This window comes from Herpailurus yagouaroundi, unplaced genomic scaffold, assembly GCF_014898765.1.
Source record: "Herpailurus yagouaroundi ecotype Mexico unplaced genomic scaffold, PumYag 160, whole genome shotgun sequence".
Lineage (NCBI taxonomy): Eukaryota > Metazoa > Chordata > Mammalia > Carnivora > Felidae > Herpailurus > Herpailurus yagouaroundi.
This window is the reverse complement of record NW_024412401.1, coordinates 52,250,247-52,265,661: the sequence shown is the minus strand read 5'-3', so window position 1 is coordinate 52,265,661 and position 15,415 is coordinate 52,250,247. Positions and strand designations below refer to the sequence as shown.

General features: G+C 57.9%; 1 protein-coding gene across 2 annotated transcripts in view; it reads right to left on the bottom strand.

Annotated features, from left to right (window-relative positions):
- Nucleotides 1–1,187: 1,187 nt before the first annotated feature.
- Nucleotides 1,188–15,415, bottom strand: part of ASS1 (argininosuccinate synthase 1) — a 52,698-nt gene continuing 38,470 nt past the window's right edge. Inside the window, exons 13-17 of one of the 2 annotated variants that reach the window (XM_040482646.1) lie at nucleotides 11,626–11,757; nucleotides 6,769–6,925; nucleotides 2,891–2,956; nucleotides 2,052–2,136; nucleotides 1,188–1,468 (exon numbers count right to left, since the gene is read on the bottom strand). In XM_040482646.1, coding sequence (XP_040338580.1) covers nucleotides 2,100–2,136; nucleotides 2,891–2,956; nucleotides 6,769–6,925; nucleotides 11,626–11,757 — 392 coding nt within the window. In that variant the 3' untranslated portion in view covers nucleotides 1,188–1,468; nucleotides 2,052–2,099. The remainder of the gene's footprint in view (nucleotides 1,469–2,051; nucleotides 2,137–2,890; nucleotides 2,957–6,768; nucleotides 6,926–11,625; nucleotides 11,758–15,415) is intronic. The other variant, XM_040482645.1, reaches the window with a different exon arrangement.

The following is a 15,415-nucleotide window of genomic DNA, read 5'->3' as shown; positions in this document are numbered from 1 at the left end:
GCTTGCAGCTGAGGGACCTTTGGCAAATCAATTTCTCTGCATCCGTTGCCTCCTCTGTAAAATGGAGGGGACAGTGTCAACCACACGGTGTTTTGAAGGTCCGGGGAGACCATGTGAATAAAGCGTATAGCCAAGTGTTTGGCAACGGTGGTATTGAGGAATTCACCGATAACTCCGATAAGCAGAGAAAAAGAAGTTTCAAAGACAAAACTTGTTTTGAAAGAAACCCTCATTGGCCAAGGCAGGAGAGGGGAGATCAGAACCAGGGCAGGGTCCAGAGTAATCCGCACTCGGCTTTTGGTTGCGAGTATCAGGCACTCCCTCCTCAAGCTTAGGCCCCACACGATACTGGGTTATGAGAACCCCAGGCTGTCTTAGAGAATCCGGATGAAGAAACGCCACCACCACCATGGTGCGCACCGGGATGGGAACTGGGATTCTAACCCTGAAGCCCACTCCTCCCATCCCCCTGCCTCTTGCTTTCTGCTCCCTCCGCGCTTTTCCGGGAACGAGGCATCCCAACCAGCCCAAGCGCACCTGGCCTCGCTTCTGCCTATTTGTGCCTGCTGGGTCCCTGGGAGCAAGATTCTGATTGGCCCGGCTTGGGTCGGGTGCCCAGGCCCGGCCCAATGAGATATGGCTGAGGGGGCGGAGTCACTGCACCGACATGGCCGCCTTGGGCCTTGTTTTGTGTTGGAAGGATGCGGGGACACTTGTAGGCCCAAGGGTTGACACTAAATTCTGTGGCTGTCCTTTTCTGTTCTCTGTTCAGGCTTTTCTTCTTAACTCAGGGTTCCTCCTCCTCCATAATTTGGGCCACATAAGGCCACCGTGCTGTTGGGGGGAGCCTCCTGTGGGCAGTCATGGCCGCCATTCCCGGCTGTTCTCTGTGGGCAGTGGGCGGGACAGCTCCCCAGGAGGTCACCCAAACTCTCCTTGGTTCCCTGTGACATGGCACGGGGCCACAGTCGGTGACAAAATGCCAGGCTGACCCAGGGGGCCAAATCTGGATTCTCTGGGGGGTTTTTGCGGGAGGAGAGACGGTCCGATCCTTCCAGATAAACAGGGTCCCCGGCAAAAGGTGGCTTTGGTAGCGCTTAAATCACAAAGGTTGGTCTAAGAAGGGCACCGCTGACTACACAGTCTCACACACCCCCTCTCTCTGCAGAAATAAAGAAACAAAAGACTAATGTATCTCTTTTTAATTGTCATTTTACATCTCCCCACTGCAGCACCCCCCCCTTCCCTTCCGTGCCCACTTCTGCAGGCTGCAGGGGAGCGGGGAACAAAGCTGGGGGCTGGCACCCCCACCAGGCTGCCAGCCCGGGAGAACAAGTCACAATTACAAATTATCACAACAATTAGCGCCTGTACTTGGGAGATGGGCAAAGGAGGCGGCCCAGCTCCTCATTGTCAACCGGTCTATTTGGCAGTGACCTTGCTCTGGAGGCGATGATATTCCTTCAGCCTGTAAACCAGATTCAAAACAAAGAAAAATGTAAATTAACAATAACAACATGCACTCGGTTCAATTAATTCGGGCCCAACCCGGGTGGCGGGGGGCAGCTGCTTGTTAAGATGTGTGTGTGTGTGAAGTTGTCTCCCCCCGCCCCCGTTCCCACTCCTGCCCCCGGCCCCTCCTGCCCTCCAATCAGGATAGTGTAATTAATTTATCTTTGGGGGAAAACATTGCTTGGCATTGTTGAAGACAAAGCATTTAACTGGCAATGGGAGAGATGAAGAGGCCATTATGAAAACCCGATGTGTTTGGAGCCATTGAAAAAGGGTTTATAATCATAAAATACAGAGGGCGAAGGAGGCGGGTTGGCGGAGGTGATTGTCGGAGCGGAGAGCGCCCGGGAAGGTCAGGCTGGATTCAGCGTCTCCCTCGGTCTCGGCACCCGGGACAAGAGCCTGGATTTGGGGGAAAGCGGTGGCTCTGTGCCCAGTGCATGTGTCAGGGAGACAAGAGAGACTCGTGCCTTCTACCCAACGCCAAGTCCCGGGAGAAGGAAGTTGGTGGCTAAGCACCCAGAGCTGGACAGACACACCATTTGGACTCAGCAATATGGCTTCCTAGCTGTGTGACTGTGGGCAGGTTACTTAACCGCTCTGGGCCTGTTTCTGGCGTCGCAGCTTTGTGTAAGAATTAAAGGAGACAAGTTAGGAGAGTGCCTTGGGAGTGGCTTAGTGTATGGTGACTGCTGGGAATAAACGACCCTGTTTGCCCTTGTACAGCCCGCCCCCCCTGGGCTGAGCACGTGGTACCAGTTTCTGGGCTCTTCCTGTAGGCCAGGGTCTGGGCTGCCACCCCGGTGAGGTGGCTATGGTCAATGACCCCACATGGTTCCCGGCGGTTCGGCAAGGGCTCTGAGACCGTACTGCAGAGCTCGGATTTGAACCCAGGTCTGAGTGGCTTCAGATGGTACTCGCTATCCCGCTAGGCCATGGGGATCCACGTGGCTAGGGTGGTTTCCAGTTAGACCCGCAGCTCGGCTGTGGCGACGGGTGCCTTCTGGCCCGGTGACTCTCTGAGGCTCCTTTCTACCTCTTGGCCATTTCCCTTTCTAACCCACCCAGGCAAGGGGCTCCTAGCGGAGTCCTTGCAGCTGGAGAAGGTGGGAGTAAGTGTCAGAGGCAAAGGGCAGGACCCGGAAACATGGAACCTAAGTATCCAGGACCCTCTGTGGCTCTTGGCTGTGCCTTCTGCCTCTTTGAGAATAGGAACAGGCTGGGTCCAAAGCAGGCACTGCAGACGCCATGGGCAGGGGGACAGAAAGGTGGGGCTTGTCTGGGAAAGGGCAGCTGAGGTCCCGTCACTGCCTGCTGCCCACACCTGGCGGGGGGGGGGGGGGGTGTTGAGGACCCATCAGGGCCCAGAGCCGCTCACCTGAGGGAGTTGATATTGATGAAGCCGGTGGCATCGATGGGCTCATAATCGCCCTGCACGTTCATGCTGCAAGGAGACAGTAGAAGCCTGTCAGCACAGCCCCCGGGCCTTGCTTTGCCATGTCAGAGGATCTCTGGGGCTGGGCACAGCTCAGGCTCCCAGATACCTGGGGTATTTCTGCCCTGCTGGCCCAAACGTTGGCTTCTCGTTGCATTTCCGTCCCAATTCAGGAGCCCTACTACGGGCCAGGCACCGTGTCCGGGGCTGGAGAGCGGGGAGCCTCATCCCCGCTACACGAAGGGGCAGGTAGGGTCCCGGCAAGACCCTGCCTAACCCATCCACGAACCTGGTGCCCGCCCCACGCCAGCTGGCCACCAGAAGCGCCTGGTCAACCACGGCTGTTACCAGTGTCTCCCTCCCTCCCCCCCCCCCAGCCCCCCCCTACCCCCCGCCACGGAGCTTAGGGCAAATATTCCTGTTCTTTGAACTTCAGGCTTTTACTTGCCAAACGGGGGCTCTCAATGTCATTACTTGGCTCCGCCCGAAATGGTGTCACTGCACCTCATGGCAAGCATTCACTGCTACTTGTATCATTCATTCACTCATTCATTTATTTGGGGATCTTCTAGGCACCCAGGACCCGCAGGTGCCGAGGAAACGAGGAAACCGAGAGGGAGACGAGAACAGGGCCCGCGGGGCGCGGGTGGCGCAGAGACGGGAGCACTCAAGCACCCACCTGCCTTCCTTAACTGTGACTGCGATAAGCTCTTTGAGGACAAGTTCAGGGGCGCTGCGGTCTCAGATCTGTCTCCACACGGCCACCCTCCGAGGCCCCCCCCGTGGGCAGAGGACCCTCCTCTGTTTCTCACGCATCCTGCTCTGAATCAGCCCCTTGTCTTCACGTCTCCAGAACTCCAGCCTCGGGACAAAGCAGTCTCAAGGTTCTCAATGACAAGGGGGGGCGGCCTGTCCCCTCAGGAGCCCTGCTCCCCAGGGGTGAGATCGGGGAGGAGGAGGGCAGAGGAGAATCTGCGGGTGTTTTCGCCCTAAGGCTGCGCCTCTGGCTGGCTCTTTGTGGATGTGGGCTTTTTCCAAGGACCAATGGGGTCTCTGGGCTCCGCTGTCCTGAAACTTGTTCAGGACGTGGGCTCTGTTGCCCGACCCACACCATGCCCTTGCCCTGACCTGCATGGGGCTGTGAAGCTGCCCACGAACTCCCACCCCTCCCTTCCTCCTCACCTCCGCTGGCCCCTCCAGGTCTCAGGTGGCTGAAGCCACCAGGAGCCGACCAGCAAGTTCCCCTGTAAGGGGGAAGATGACAGACTTGGGGGGGCTGCCTCTTGCCCCCCGCCCCTGACTGGGAGGAGAAAAAGCCAGACCGAACTAAGGCATCAGCCTCCACGGATCCCTTTTACGGACTTTGCCCTGGCTGATAAATGAAGCTTACCCCTCCCCCCACCAATTGTGGAACACGTTGCCACCGACCCCCTTCAGAAGGACCCCTGTGCTCGGCCCAGGGAGAAGCCAGGGCTCCGAGCTTCCAGCTCCCTTCCATGCACACCTGCCTTTGCGACACCATCTCGTTGCACGTGTCAAAACAGACTTTCCCACTCCCCTCTCCCCGTCGGCCCGTCCACCGGCCCCAGCAGCCCCTGCAAAGGGAGGCCCACGTCCAGGGACCCACTTGTCCCGCAAGGCTGCCGAAGAGTTTCCGAGAGGTGTTTCTCAGGAGCTGAAAAACCTCTTTTTAAAATCGTGGTTTGGGGTGGGTGGGGGGGGGGGGGGGGGGGGGGGGAAAAAAGAGTTTACAATTTTTTTTTTTTTTTTTTTTTTTACCTCCCCTGACGGTCTACAGAAAACCTCTGTGCTTTTATTTTTGTTCATTCGAGTGGCTCTGACCTGCTCTATAATTACGTTACTTTCTACCTACTGTGCCTCGGCATTTCCAGCCCTGCTACCTCTCACGGCTTCCTCGCTGGTCCCTGTGACGCTGTCATTCAAGGGCTTTCAAGTCAGCGATGTAGAAATCAAAAAGAAAGGGGAAATGGTCGGAGACACAGTGAGAATAAATGCGCCTGCTTTTCTCTCTTTTTTTCCCTTCCCCTTTTCACTTTCTTCATTTAATCTCCCTGAGTGAGGCTGTAAGGCTTAATGAAGGGTTGGGCAGATTATTAGAGGCTGTTGATTCGGAGGGGGAGGGAAGAAAGAGCCAGAGAGAGAAAGAGAGAAGATAATTTGACATTTACCCCGACTGATCTAAACTGATTCGGTTATATTTATGGCTTATAGAGTGTTTAGAAAAATGGAAGGGGGGAGACGCTCAACACGGCTAGGAGAAGGGAAGGAGAAAAATAATATTGGCTGCCAAACAAAACTCACACACTAATTCCCAACGGGCCTCCCCCCGCCCCGGGGGCTGACCTAGGCCTGGGACTTGAGTCGGGGGAGTGGGGGGGCTGTCTGTCCCCACCTCTGGTTTCGCCAGATGACCTCCAAAAGGGATGCCTTGATCATCGGCGAAGGCCATGCTCTCCTACACAAGTGGAGGTGCAGCTCAAAGGCAAAGGCTGCCTTTGACCCGGCCCACCTGGGCTCCGCAGCCTGTCCCCCGGGGCCTTGCCAGCACCCTCGGGCTTGGCCTCAAGATCCCTCCTTGGCTCCCTTGCCCTCTCAGTCTGATCCTAGCCCTCAGCCAGTTTCCTCCTGGCTTCAGAAAACATCCAGCTGTCCACCATTCTCCACTGTCTTCAACCCAATTTCTCCTCCCCTCTAGACCCGTGTGTCCAAGGGTTGACCAGGCACTCTCCTGGTCAGTCTCAAAGATGACTCACCCTCAGGGTGTCTGAATCCAAATGCACGCCCTTTCGTCAAGAATTCCCTCAACCCAGGACTTGCCACCAAAGCGCGCCCAGCTGTTCGTGCTGGGTGATTCATACCTCCTCCTCATCTTCTTCCACGCCCAAGCCCTTTCGATTCTACCTCTTTAAATTTTTTAAGGTTTATTTATTTATTCTGAGAGATAAAGAGTGCGTGCGGGAGGGGAAGAGACAGAGAGAGAGACAGAGAGAGAGAGAGAGAGAGAGAGAGAGAGAATCCCAAGCAGGCTCTGCACCATCAACACAGAGCCCGACACGGGGCTCGATCTCATGAACCTGGAGATCAGAACCTGAGCTGAAATCAAGAGTCGGATGCTCAACCGGCTGAGCCACCCAGGTGTCCCTCAATTCTCCCTCTTAACCATTTGTCACATCCTTCTGCTTCCCTCGGTCTCCAGGACCATCAGCCGGGTCCCAGCCACCGGCATGTCCCATGGGGTGCTTTATGTGCTCTACCCTTGCTCATTCCCTCCTCGCCCGAATCCATTCTCCAGGGCAGCCAGAAAGGGACCCTTGGGAAACAAAAGATCTGATGGGTCCTTCCCTTTAAGATCTGGCTCCGGGAACCCCATGCTCTGGTCCCTGGCCCCCATGCTCTGGTCCCTACCAGGCTTCTGGTAGTTCCTAGAATGTTCTAGGCTCTTCCCAGGCCCAGAACCTCCCTGGAAACTTGCCTGCTGCCTCTCCACCTGGTTAGCTCCTATCTTTTGGAGGCCAGCTCAAAGGTGACTTCCTCAGGGAAGCTTCTCCACACTCTACCCAGAGTACCCTGCACCTCGCCACAGCCTAACACCCCCTTTCCTCATTCAATCGATCATTGGATTGGTGCCTTTCTCCCCATCTAGCCTGTAAGGGCCCCGAGGGCAGAGGCAGCATGTCTGTTCTCTTCGTGACCGTCTCCTCCATGCCCTGCTCGTGCTCATCTTTGTTGAGAAAGCCCGTCAGAAGAGACACTGGCTGTGGGGGTCTGTTCCCCAGCTGGGACAAGTGTAGGGCGCCTACCTCACCAGCTCCTCGTTGTAGAGGGACAGTGGGGACTCCCGGCTGAGGATGTACACTTGGCCCTTGAAGACAGACACCTGCACTCTCCCTTCCACGCGCTCCTGGGACTTGGCGATGCAGTGGCGGACGAATTCACACTCAGGGCTATGCCAGAAACCTGCAGCGGGGACAAAGTGAGGGTGCTAGGGTGGCCCACGGCGCTGGGGTACCGCACGCCTCAGCCCATCATGGTGGACCTCGGGGGTGGGTCGGCCCTGTTCACTGCCGAGTCTCGGCATGACGCACACTTGTGCATAAGCCCGCAGGCCGGGCCTGTGGCCCTGCAGGTCTCTTGTGGGTAAGGAGGTACCCTTGCCACGATCAGGAGGAGGGGAGCTATAACCCTCTGCCTCATGCCAGACATTCAGGGAGCACAACGGGCCAGGCACTGGGGACACGGCGGTGAAGGGATGCTTGCCCACTGGGAGCTCAGTCTCATGAGGACAGCGGACCCTCCTGAGACTCAGGCATGTGTGTGACCCCAGCCTGAGCAATGGAAGCACCCAGCACGGGCAGCTGGATGGTGGCTCGGGTGCAGAAAGGCCACATGTGCGTGGCCTTCACCTCTCTGCCTCTGTTTCCCCATGTCTGGAGTTGGGGTGACACAAGATCACCCTCCCAGGACTAGTGGGCTTCTTGGGTGTGGAAGTCCTGGGCATCCACACACTGGCGTCCTGGCCAAGAGCCAGTACGCATCCCCTGCCCCCCCCCTCCCTGGATGTCAGTAACCTGTCAACATACTGCTAATATTTGCATATGCAAATATTTTTATGAATGAAGCACAGGTATCCAGGACTGGCTCTTCGAATGGGCATAAACAGCCCTAGGATAAAAACTCTTAGCCTCTCTCTTCTCTGGGTGAGCAAGTAAGGCTCGGGGAAGTCGAGGCTTCTCCAAGGTCACACCCAAGCAGACCCTGAGGGGCCTGGGTCTGCCCTTAGTTCCCAAGTTCATGATAATCTTGGAATTTTCGTGTCCCGGGATGGAACATCCATCAGCACACAAGGTGCCTGAGAAATGTGCCGCCTCCCCCGCCCCCAAGCTCTGACCCCCGGAGCCCTAAGGCCAGCGAAGGCCATGTGCTCAGTCCCCAGGCTGCCCCAGGGCTTGTATCTCAGCCCCAACAGGCTCAGACCTGCAGACAGCTATCTCCTCTCTGGTCCCTGTGGAGGGCGGGTGGCCGCGCAGGCAGGATTGGGGGAGGGACAGCTCAGGCGGTAGGGTTTCTTTGAAACGGAGCCGGGAAGGTGACCCCACCTGGGCAGCTGTGGGGCCAGATGGTGCTCGATCTCCTGCCCTGATAAAGGGCCAGGTCAGCTCCGGGTCTGCAGCTATTGTTGGAGCCCGGGCCTTCGGGGTGGGGGGGGGGGGGGGCACCTGCTGAGGCTCTCCGTGGGAAAGCGGAGCAGGCCTTCTCCAGGATGGGGTCCGGTGGCTTGCAGGAGTGGGGGAGGGGCCAGGCAGGGAGAGAAGAGACTGGGTCCTCGCTCTCCAGCCACCTGTCACTTGGGTTCACCTCCACGCTGACACGCTGACAAGCAATGCAACTTCTCTGTCCCTCGGTTTCCTCGTTTGAACAGTGAGAGAGTACTAACCATTCTCTGGGGGAGTTGTGTGGTTTCAATGACAAGATGCGGGCGAACACTAAGCATTTTAAATCCCAGATTTGAACTTGGCCTCCGCCAGCCCTCACTGCATACAGGGAGACAGAAACCCAGAGAGGAAGAGGCTGTCCCAAGCCACAGTCAGATCCTGAAGAGTGCTCCCAACTCTGGCCCAGACCCCCGTGGGAGGGGACACTGATGTCCCCCGCACCCCTTCCCTGCCATGCCCCAGGGGCTTGGCCATCTTTCTAAGTCAGGATGATTAGACCTTTACGCTCTCAGGCTGGAAGACAGCCAGAGATAGGGGGCTGAAACCCACGCGGGAAGACCCGGCCCGGGCTTTATCTCGGGACCTCCCCACCTCTACTACGTGGCAGTCTTGCACTCAGATTTCTTTTCCCAGCGGACCCAGACTGGGGAGAGGGGCAGTGAACTTGGTGCGTTGCACGGGCATCTCAGCTCTGGGCTGGGCCAGGCACTGTGCCAATCGGGATAACGGCCCTCTGTACGAGGGGTGCGTTATACCCATTTTTCTCCTGAAGTAACTGAGGCGAGGGGAGAGGAGGTGAGCTTATGTGCCCTAAAGGAGATGGGTCCTGAAGCCGGGATCCTGCCAGGATGACCCTGTGGGTCGGGACCAGGGTCTGCGCCTGGAGGGAGGGGATCTGTACAAGCCCATAGGGAGATTTGGGGATGGGGTGAGGAGACGGAAATGAACAGTGGTCAGTCACCAGGGCATCTAGGGGTGGGGCTGAGGCAGAAGGGCTCCCTCGTGCCTCAGTCTCCCTGTCTGTGGCTATATGACTGAGCTGTTAGAATTAGGAACCGTGAAGAGTCCTGGCCTGGTGCCCTGAGTTTTACAGGAGGGGAAATTGAGGCTTGGGGTAGACAGACCTACTCAAGGTCATCAAACCAGCCAGAGGCATGGCCCTGGTCCCTGCCTCTGTGTCTATCCTGGGAAACATGCCAGGCATTTGTAGTTTTCAATACACTTTGCAGTAGCAACCCCCCCCCCCCCCGCCTCCCCACATGCCAGGCCCTGTTCTAGATGCTTTACAAATGTGCATGCATTTAGTCCTATTTATGTATTATCCCCACTCTTCAGATGAGGAGACTGAGGCACGGGGAGGTTCAGTAACTTGCTGAAACCCGGGGCACCTGGGGCATCCGGGTGGCCCAGTCGGTCAAGCCTACGACTTCACTCGGGTCATGATCTCGTGGTCTGTGAGTTCGAGCCCCGCCTCCAGCTCTGTGCTGACAGCTCAGAGCCTGGAGCCTGCTTTGGATTCTGTGTCTCCGTCTCTCTCTGCCCCTCTCCCGCCTCCCCCCTACCCCCGTGCATGCTCCGTCCACCCCACCCTTGATCTCCCTTTCCTAAGGGCCCCAGCCCACTTTCCCTGCCCCCCACACCCCTCCTGCCTCCTGGGATCTACTGGAGCGGCTGAGCACTTGCCCTCCGAAGCTGGCCTGTCCCGGGCTCAAAGCCACCACTCGTCAGCCGTGAAACCGTTCAAGTGTCTTCACCTCTGTGCAGCCAAGATGAGGTGATACCCGTGAGGGCCCAGCTCGGGGCCCCTCGGCAAGAGGTAGCAGCCCTTCTGTGATGAGAAGGGAGGTGGCTGGCGACTGGTGGCTTGCCCCCGCTCGGCCTCCCCGCAGCAGCCGGCGCCTCGGAGCTAGCAGCCCGCCGCCCAGGCCAGGTGCTCTCCCCCACTGGCCTGCCATGCTTCACGACTCTCCTCCTTTGTAACCAGAAGCCACCTTCCAGCTGAAACCCTGCTGAGCAAGAGAGCCCGCAGGAGACAATGGTATTTAAACACCTGTCTCTACCTGGGAAGGAGGGGGACCCGGCTTCAAAGCTGCCGGATACAATGGGAGGGAGAGATCACCCAGCCAATAACCACCGAGTCCCCTTGAAGCCCCAAGATGAGTTACAGTGGTTAGGAGCTTTCAAAGGAAATAAAAGCTCCGGGCGGAGGAGGAGGGGGTGAGTAGGAGCCACGGAGTCTTATCCCAGGTAGGGATTATTAATGTTCACTCTCCAGGGTCCCCCTGACGTCCAGGACCCCATAGGTGTCAGCAGCAGCCGATCCCCTGCCACAGCTCAGAGGGGCTGTTTGATGTGATGTGGTTTCTCACGTTAAGGAGCCGGTGAATGTCATAGAGCGGGGTCGGCGAACATCTTCCGGAAAGGGCCCTCAAGACAGTAACTATTCCAGGCTCTGCGGGTCGTGCGGTCTCTCTCACAACTACTCAGCGCTGCCATTATCTCTCAGAGGCGGCCAGAGACAACATGGGAGCCAATGAGCACGGCCGTGCCCCCAAAACTATTTATGGGCACTGAAATCCGAATTACCTGTCATTTTCCTGTGACGTGGAAGAGTGTCATTAACTTTTCCCCCAACTATTTAAGAAGTATAATAAAAAAAAAAAAACAAAAACAAAAACTAGGTTCCCCTCAGGGGCTGAACAGGTATGGAAGATGGGCCGGACCTGGGGACCAGTGTTTTACAATGTGGATTCCAACTCTGGGACGACAGATAAGGCACGGAAACCCGAGCCTCAGCTGTAAATCGGGGGCCCACCCGTACTGCGTGCTAATGTCATTCCGAGCGTGGGTTAGTGACATCTGGCTCGTGCGATGCCCGGACCTGGGGCCGAGTTCTTGGTCAAGGCAGCCTTTCCCTCGCTTGAGGTGGTTCCAGGTTCTGCCTGGAGACAGCCTGACCTGGGGCCAGACCCAACTAGGCCACCTCCGGTTGTGTCATTGTGTACAAGGTCCTTTTCCTCTGAGCCTCAGTTTCCTCGTCTGTAACAAGAGCTGGCCGGAGCCCTCCTAGGAACGTTGGGAGGGACTCCCTGGGATGGCTGGTGTCCCCACGCAGTGCCTGGCACGCGTGCCGCGTAAGAGTCGGCCACCCCAGGGATGATGTGTGACGCTTCCCTGGCCCCCGCTTCCCAGGACCCCCCTGGTCTTGCAAATCGCAGGTGGCGGAGCGGCCGGACATCCTGGGGGGACCGACACGTTCCCCTCAACACCCTGCGAGGAGGGCAGGTTCTGGTGCCCCCGCCCCCCTCGCTCCTTGTCCCCTGCCCTCGCCTGACCCCCTTCAGCCTGCATCCTTCGGGCTCTCGCGAGGATGGCGGTGGGTGGAGCGGGACCGGAGGAGGGTGCTGTTCGCTTAGGGAGGGGAGGGCAGCAGGGTCTACGCACCCGTATATACCAGCTCGGCGAATTTCAGGCCCAGGCCCTGTTTGATTTTGCGCACTTCCCGATCCATGGTGAAGGCCTCGATGTCTAAATGAGCGTGGTAAAGGACCGTCCCTGCTGGGGTCTCGTAGATACCTAGCCATTTTTCCAGGCAGGGGGAAAAGGAGAAAAAAAGAGAGAAACGCATGAAACCCAAACTGTCAGCAAATGACAAAAAAATGGAAAAAAAAAAAATAATGACTCGTCTGACAGGAGACAAGCCGGTCGGACCCATTCACTCCCAGCTTGCCGCAAAACGCTCCTGTCATTATGCTCATGCTGGGGCCACGACAGTCCACTCTGCGGCTTGCGGAGAAAATGTCTGGATCCCCCCTTTGAAGAGGCCCTCAGACGTTGGAAAATGACAGGGTTTCGGAGCTGTTCCCCCCTCCCTCCCAACGCGTGCCCACCGGCCCGCGGCTGAAAACCTATAATTAAACCAACCACAGTGGAGCCCAGGGCCCCAAATATCCCTTCCTCCCTTCCACTGGGGGAGCCAGGGGAGGGGACAGCTGTGCACACACATGCCACCTTCAGCCAGAGGCTCCCTTAAAAGTCACGTCTCTGCAGAGAAGCCCTCACCTCTGGGGTAGCCGCAGAGGGCTCGGCGGTATCCCGTGCTGGCCCCATGCACAGATGGGGAAACTGAGCCTGGGAGGAGAAAGGACGTGCCCAACGTGGGGCCACGTCCCTGACCAGTGCTGTCGGCTGCCCTGTGGCTCAGCTGGCGGTGGGGGCCCAAACCCAGAAGGTCGTGGGGAGGCTGGTCTTGCTCAGGGCACCCCCCCCCCCCCCGTCCCTATTACGTCAGGCCCAGCCCCTCCGTTTCCTAAACAGCCTGCTTGGACCAGACGGTCTCCGAAGTGACACTGAGGCGCCTGGCCCCGAGCTGAGCACGGTCCCGGGAGGAAGGTGTGATTCACAGATTCCTCCCTAGAGGGGAGGACACCGCGGTGCCCAGAGGCAGGACCGCCCGCATGCGTGCACGGTCAGACCCCCTCTTGCGGCGAGCAGTACGGCCTCTCGGGTGAAGTTCAGGGCAGCGCCTTGAGCTGACCACAGAGTCTGCTGTCCTGAACGCGGGGCCGTAACCATCCCCCTTCCGCAGATGCCACTCCAAAAGGCTCCCCTCCTCCCACCGTATAACGTTCCGGTTATGTGTGACGCTTCCCTGGTAATTTTGGTTATCCCGAAAACGTACCGCGGTCTCGCCACACTGGCTGCTCTAAAAACCAGAAAGGACCTGCATGGCCGTGTTCACCACGGCCAGAAGGCGGGAGCAGCGCGAATGCCCACCGACGGCCGAACGGCTCAACAAAATGTGGCAAACACACTCAACAGAATTATTATCCGGCCTGAAAGAGGGAGGGGGTTCTGACGCGGGATCTGGCGGGGATGCGCCCGGGGAACAGGGCACGAGGAGCGCCAGCCGGTCGCGGGAAGACAGATCCTGCACGGATCCACTTTACGTTAGGCCCCCCAGAGTCGTCAAGTTCATAGGCACAGAACGCAGAAGGGAGGGCGCCAGGGGCTGGGAAGGAGGAGGGGCTGCGGGGGGCGCTGGTTTACAGGGTGAGGACGCTCCGGTTCGGGAAGGCGAAAACGAGGCTAGAGGTAGCCGGTGGGCCGGCTGCACAGCAGTGTGAATGTATTTGGACTGGACTGTACGTTTGAAAATGGTTCAAATACACCTGTTAAGTGTATCGTACCATGGTTTCCAAAAAAAGGTTTCAAAAAGCCTCCCCTGCCCCGAGCCCAAATCAGAAAGGAGGTTGTTTTCAACCCTGGAACCCAAGGGGCCGAGGACACGGCTGAGTGCGCTGTCCCTGGCCAGAAACGCCCTCCTCCGAGAACCTGCCCGCCTTGGATCTTTCCGTCTGGGAGTCGCAGAAATGCCGGGGCGAGGACAGGCCCTTTCGGATCGCCGGTGCCCTGTTGTCCTAACTTTGAGCCGCAAACCTATTATTCAGATAGGCTTTGGCAGAAGCCCGGCCTTTAGAACACGCGGCCCAGGCCCCGCTGCGGGGAGCGGAGGCCCCTCTGAAAACGCTGGGCTCCACCAAGAAGTCCTTTAAATGCCAACGGGGTCCAACACCGCTTTTACAGAGGGGCAGGCTGAAGCCGGGGAGGGAGGGGACCTGCCCAAGGCGAGTGGGACCGGCGCTGGACCTCCCTTCTCTGCCCCAGGCTGCTTCTCAGGGCCTCTGGCAAAGCAATCCCGTGCTTACCAGGGCGTGAAAGGGAACAAATCTGAGGAGTGGCTTAGGAGGAAAAGCCTGGGCTCTCACCCTGGCTCCGAGGTGTTCCCCGGTAGAAAAAAAGGGCCTCTCTGGGGTGTGTGTGGGGCGGGTGGTGAGTCTCTTATCTGCAAACCTCTGATATCCTGGTCTTGGGGGGTGGGCACATCCATGTCAAAGCGCCACCTAGAGGCCGGGTGCTGATATGATCACAGTGTGCCACGAAGGAGCCTGTCCCATTCCACTTGTGTGGCCCTCAGGGCAAGGTCTGCTGTCCTGCTCCAACTGTGACCTTTCAGGGGGGCAGGGGAAACGGCCTCCCCAGCAGGAAGACCCCACCATCCCAAGTTCACGCACCGGCCCCAAGCCCTGGAGTCCTGGGGAGTTGTTCAGGCCCTCACTGAGCTTCCGGCAAACGCGGTTCAAATGGGCTCGGAGCGGCCCCCAGCCACCAGCCAGAAAGGGCAGAAAGGCTGGCGGCGGACGGATGGCTGAGAAAAGCCAAGAGCATGAGAACGGGGAGCCACAGAAAACCTACGAGAGCTTAGCACAGAAGCTGGGGCAGTAAGGCACCACACACGCGTGGCTCCCGGTGGCCCCCGGGGCCACGGAGAAAGACCCGACAGGTTCAGCCGTCTGTTTACGAAGACAGACATGTCGGGAACACTGAGAAACGCCTGCCTCCAGGGGCACCCGTGTGGCTCGGTCGGCTAAGGGTCCCAGCTCTTAATTTCGGCTCAGGTCGTGATCTCATGGTCATGGAATCAATCAAGTCCCATCCCACATCGGGCTCCTCGATGAGCGTGGAGCCTGCTTGGGACTCTCTCTCTGCCCCTCCCCCCTCTCAAAATAAATAAATCAACAACCACAACAACAAAGTCGGCCTCCGGAATGGCAGAGAGGAGCACAATATTCAAGTGGCAGGTTTTCAACTATCCTAGAGACTTTAGCATCGGGAACATAGTAATTTTCCAAGAGCCACCTAAAGCAAGACACCGACAGAGGCTTTTACTGGCCTTTCGTCCATCTTAGGCACAAGCTAAGAACTCGGTATTTATTGAATTGCAAACAGGCCTTCTAAGGATTAGTTTTGCCACGTCTTGGAAAAACCCGGATACTTTCAAAGCCTATCCGTATATTGGCACGGTCAGTCTCCATAGTGCCAGCCGGGGCGGGCCAATAGAGCCCTCTTCCTTTCCGGCTCCCGGGGAACCTGACTCCTCCTTGCTTTTCTGTCTGGCTGGGCCAGGCATGGGGCGCAGTCCAAGCCGTATTTGCAAAGGGCTGAGGCTGGGGACCAGAAGTCCCACGGACAGGATATCTTCGCAGAGCTCCCAGCTCGGCTTTGCCATGTGACCTTGGCCCACGTCAGTTGCCTCTCTGAGCCCCAAGCAAACTGCTCCTCCTTCCAACTTTCACGGGAGGCCTGCCTGGAAGGTGAGTGCCCAGGCACACCCACATCGCAGGTGCGCACCCTGCTGGCTTTGTCTCTAGAACACGGGGGGGGGGGGGGGGGG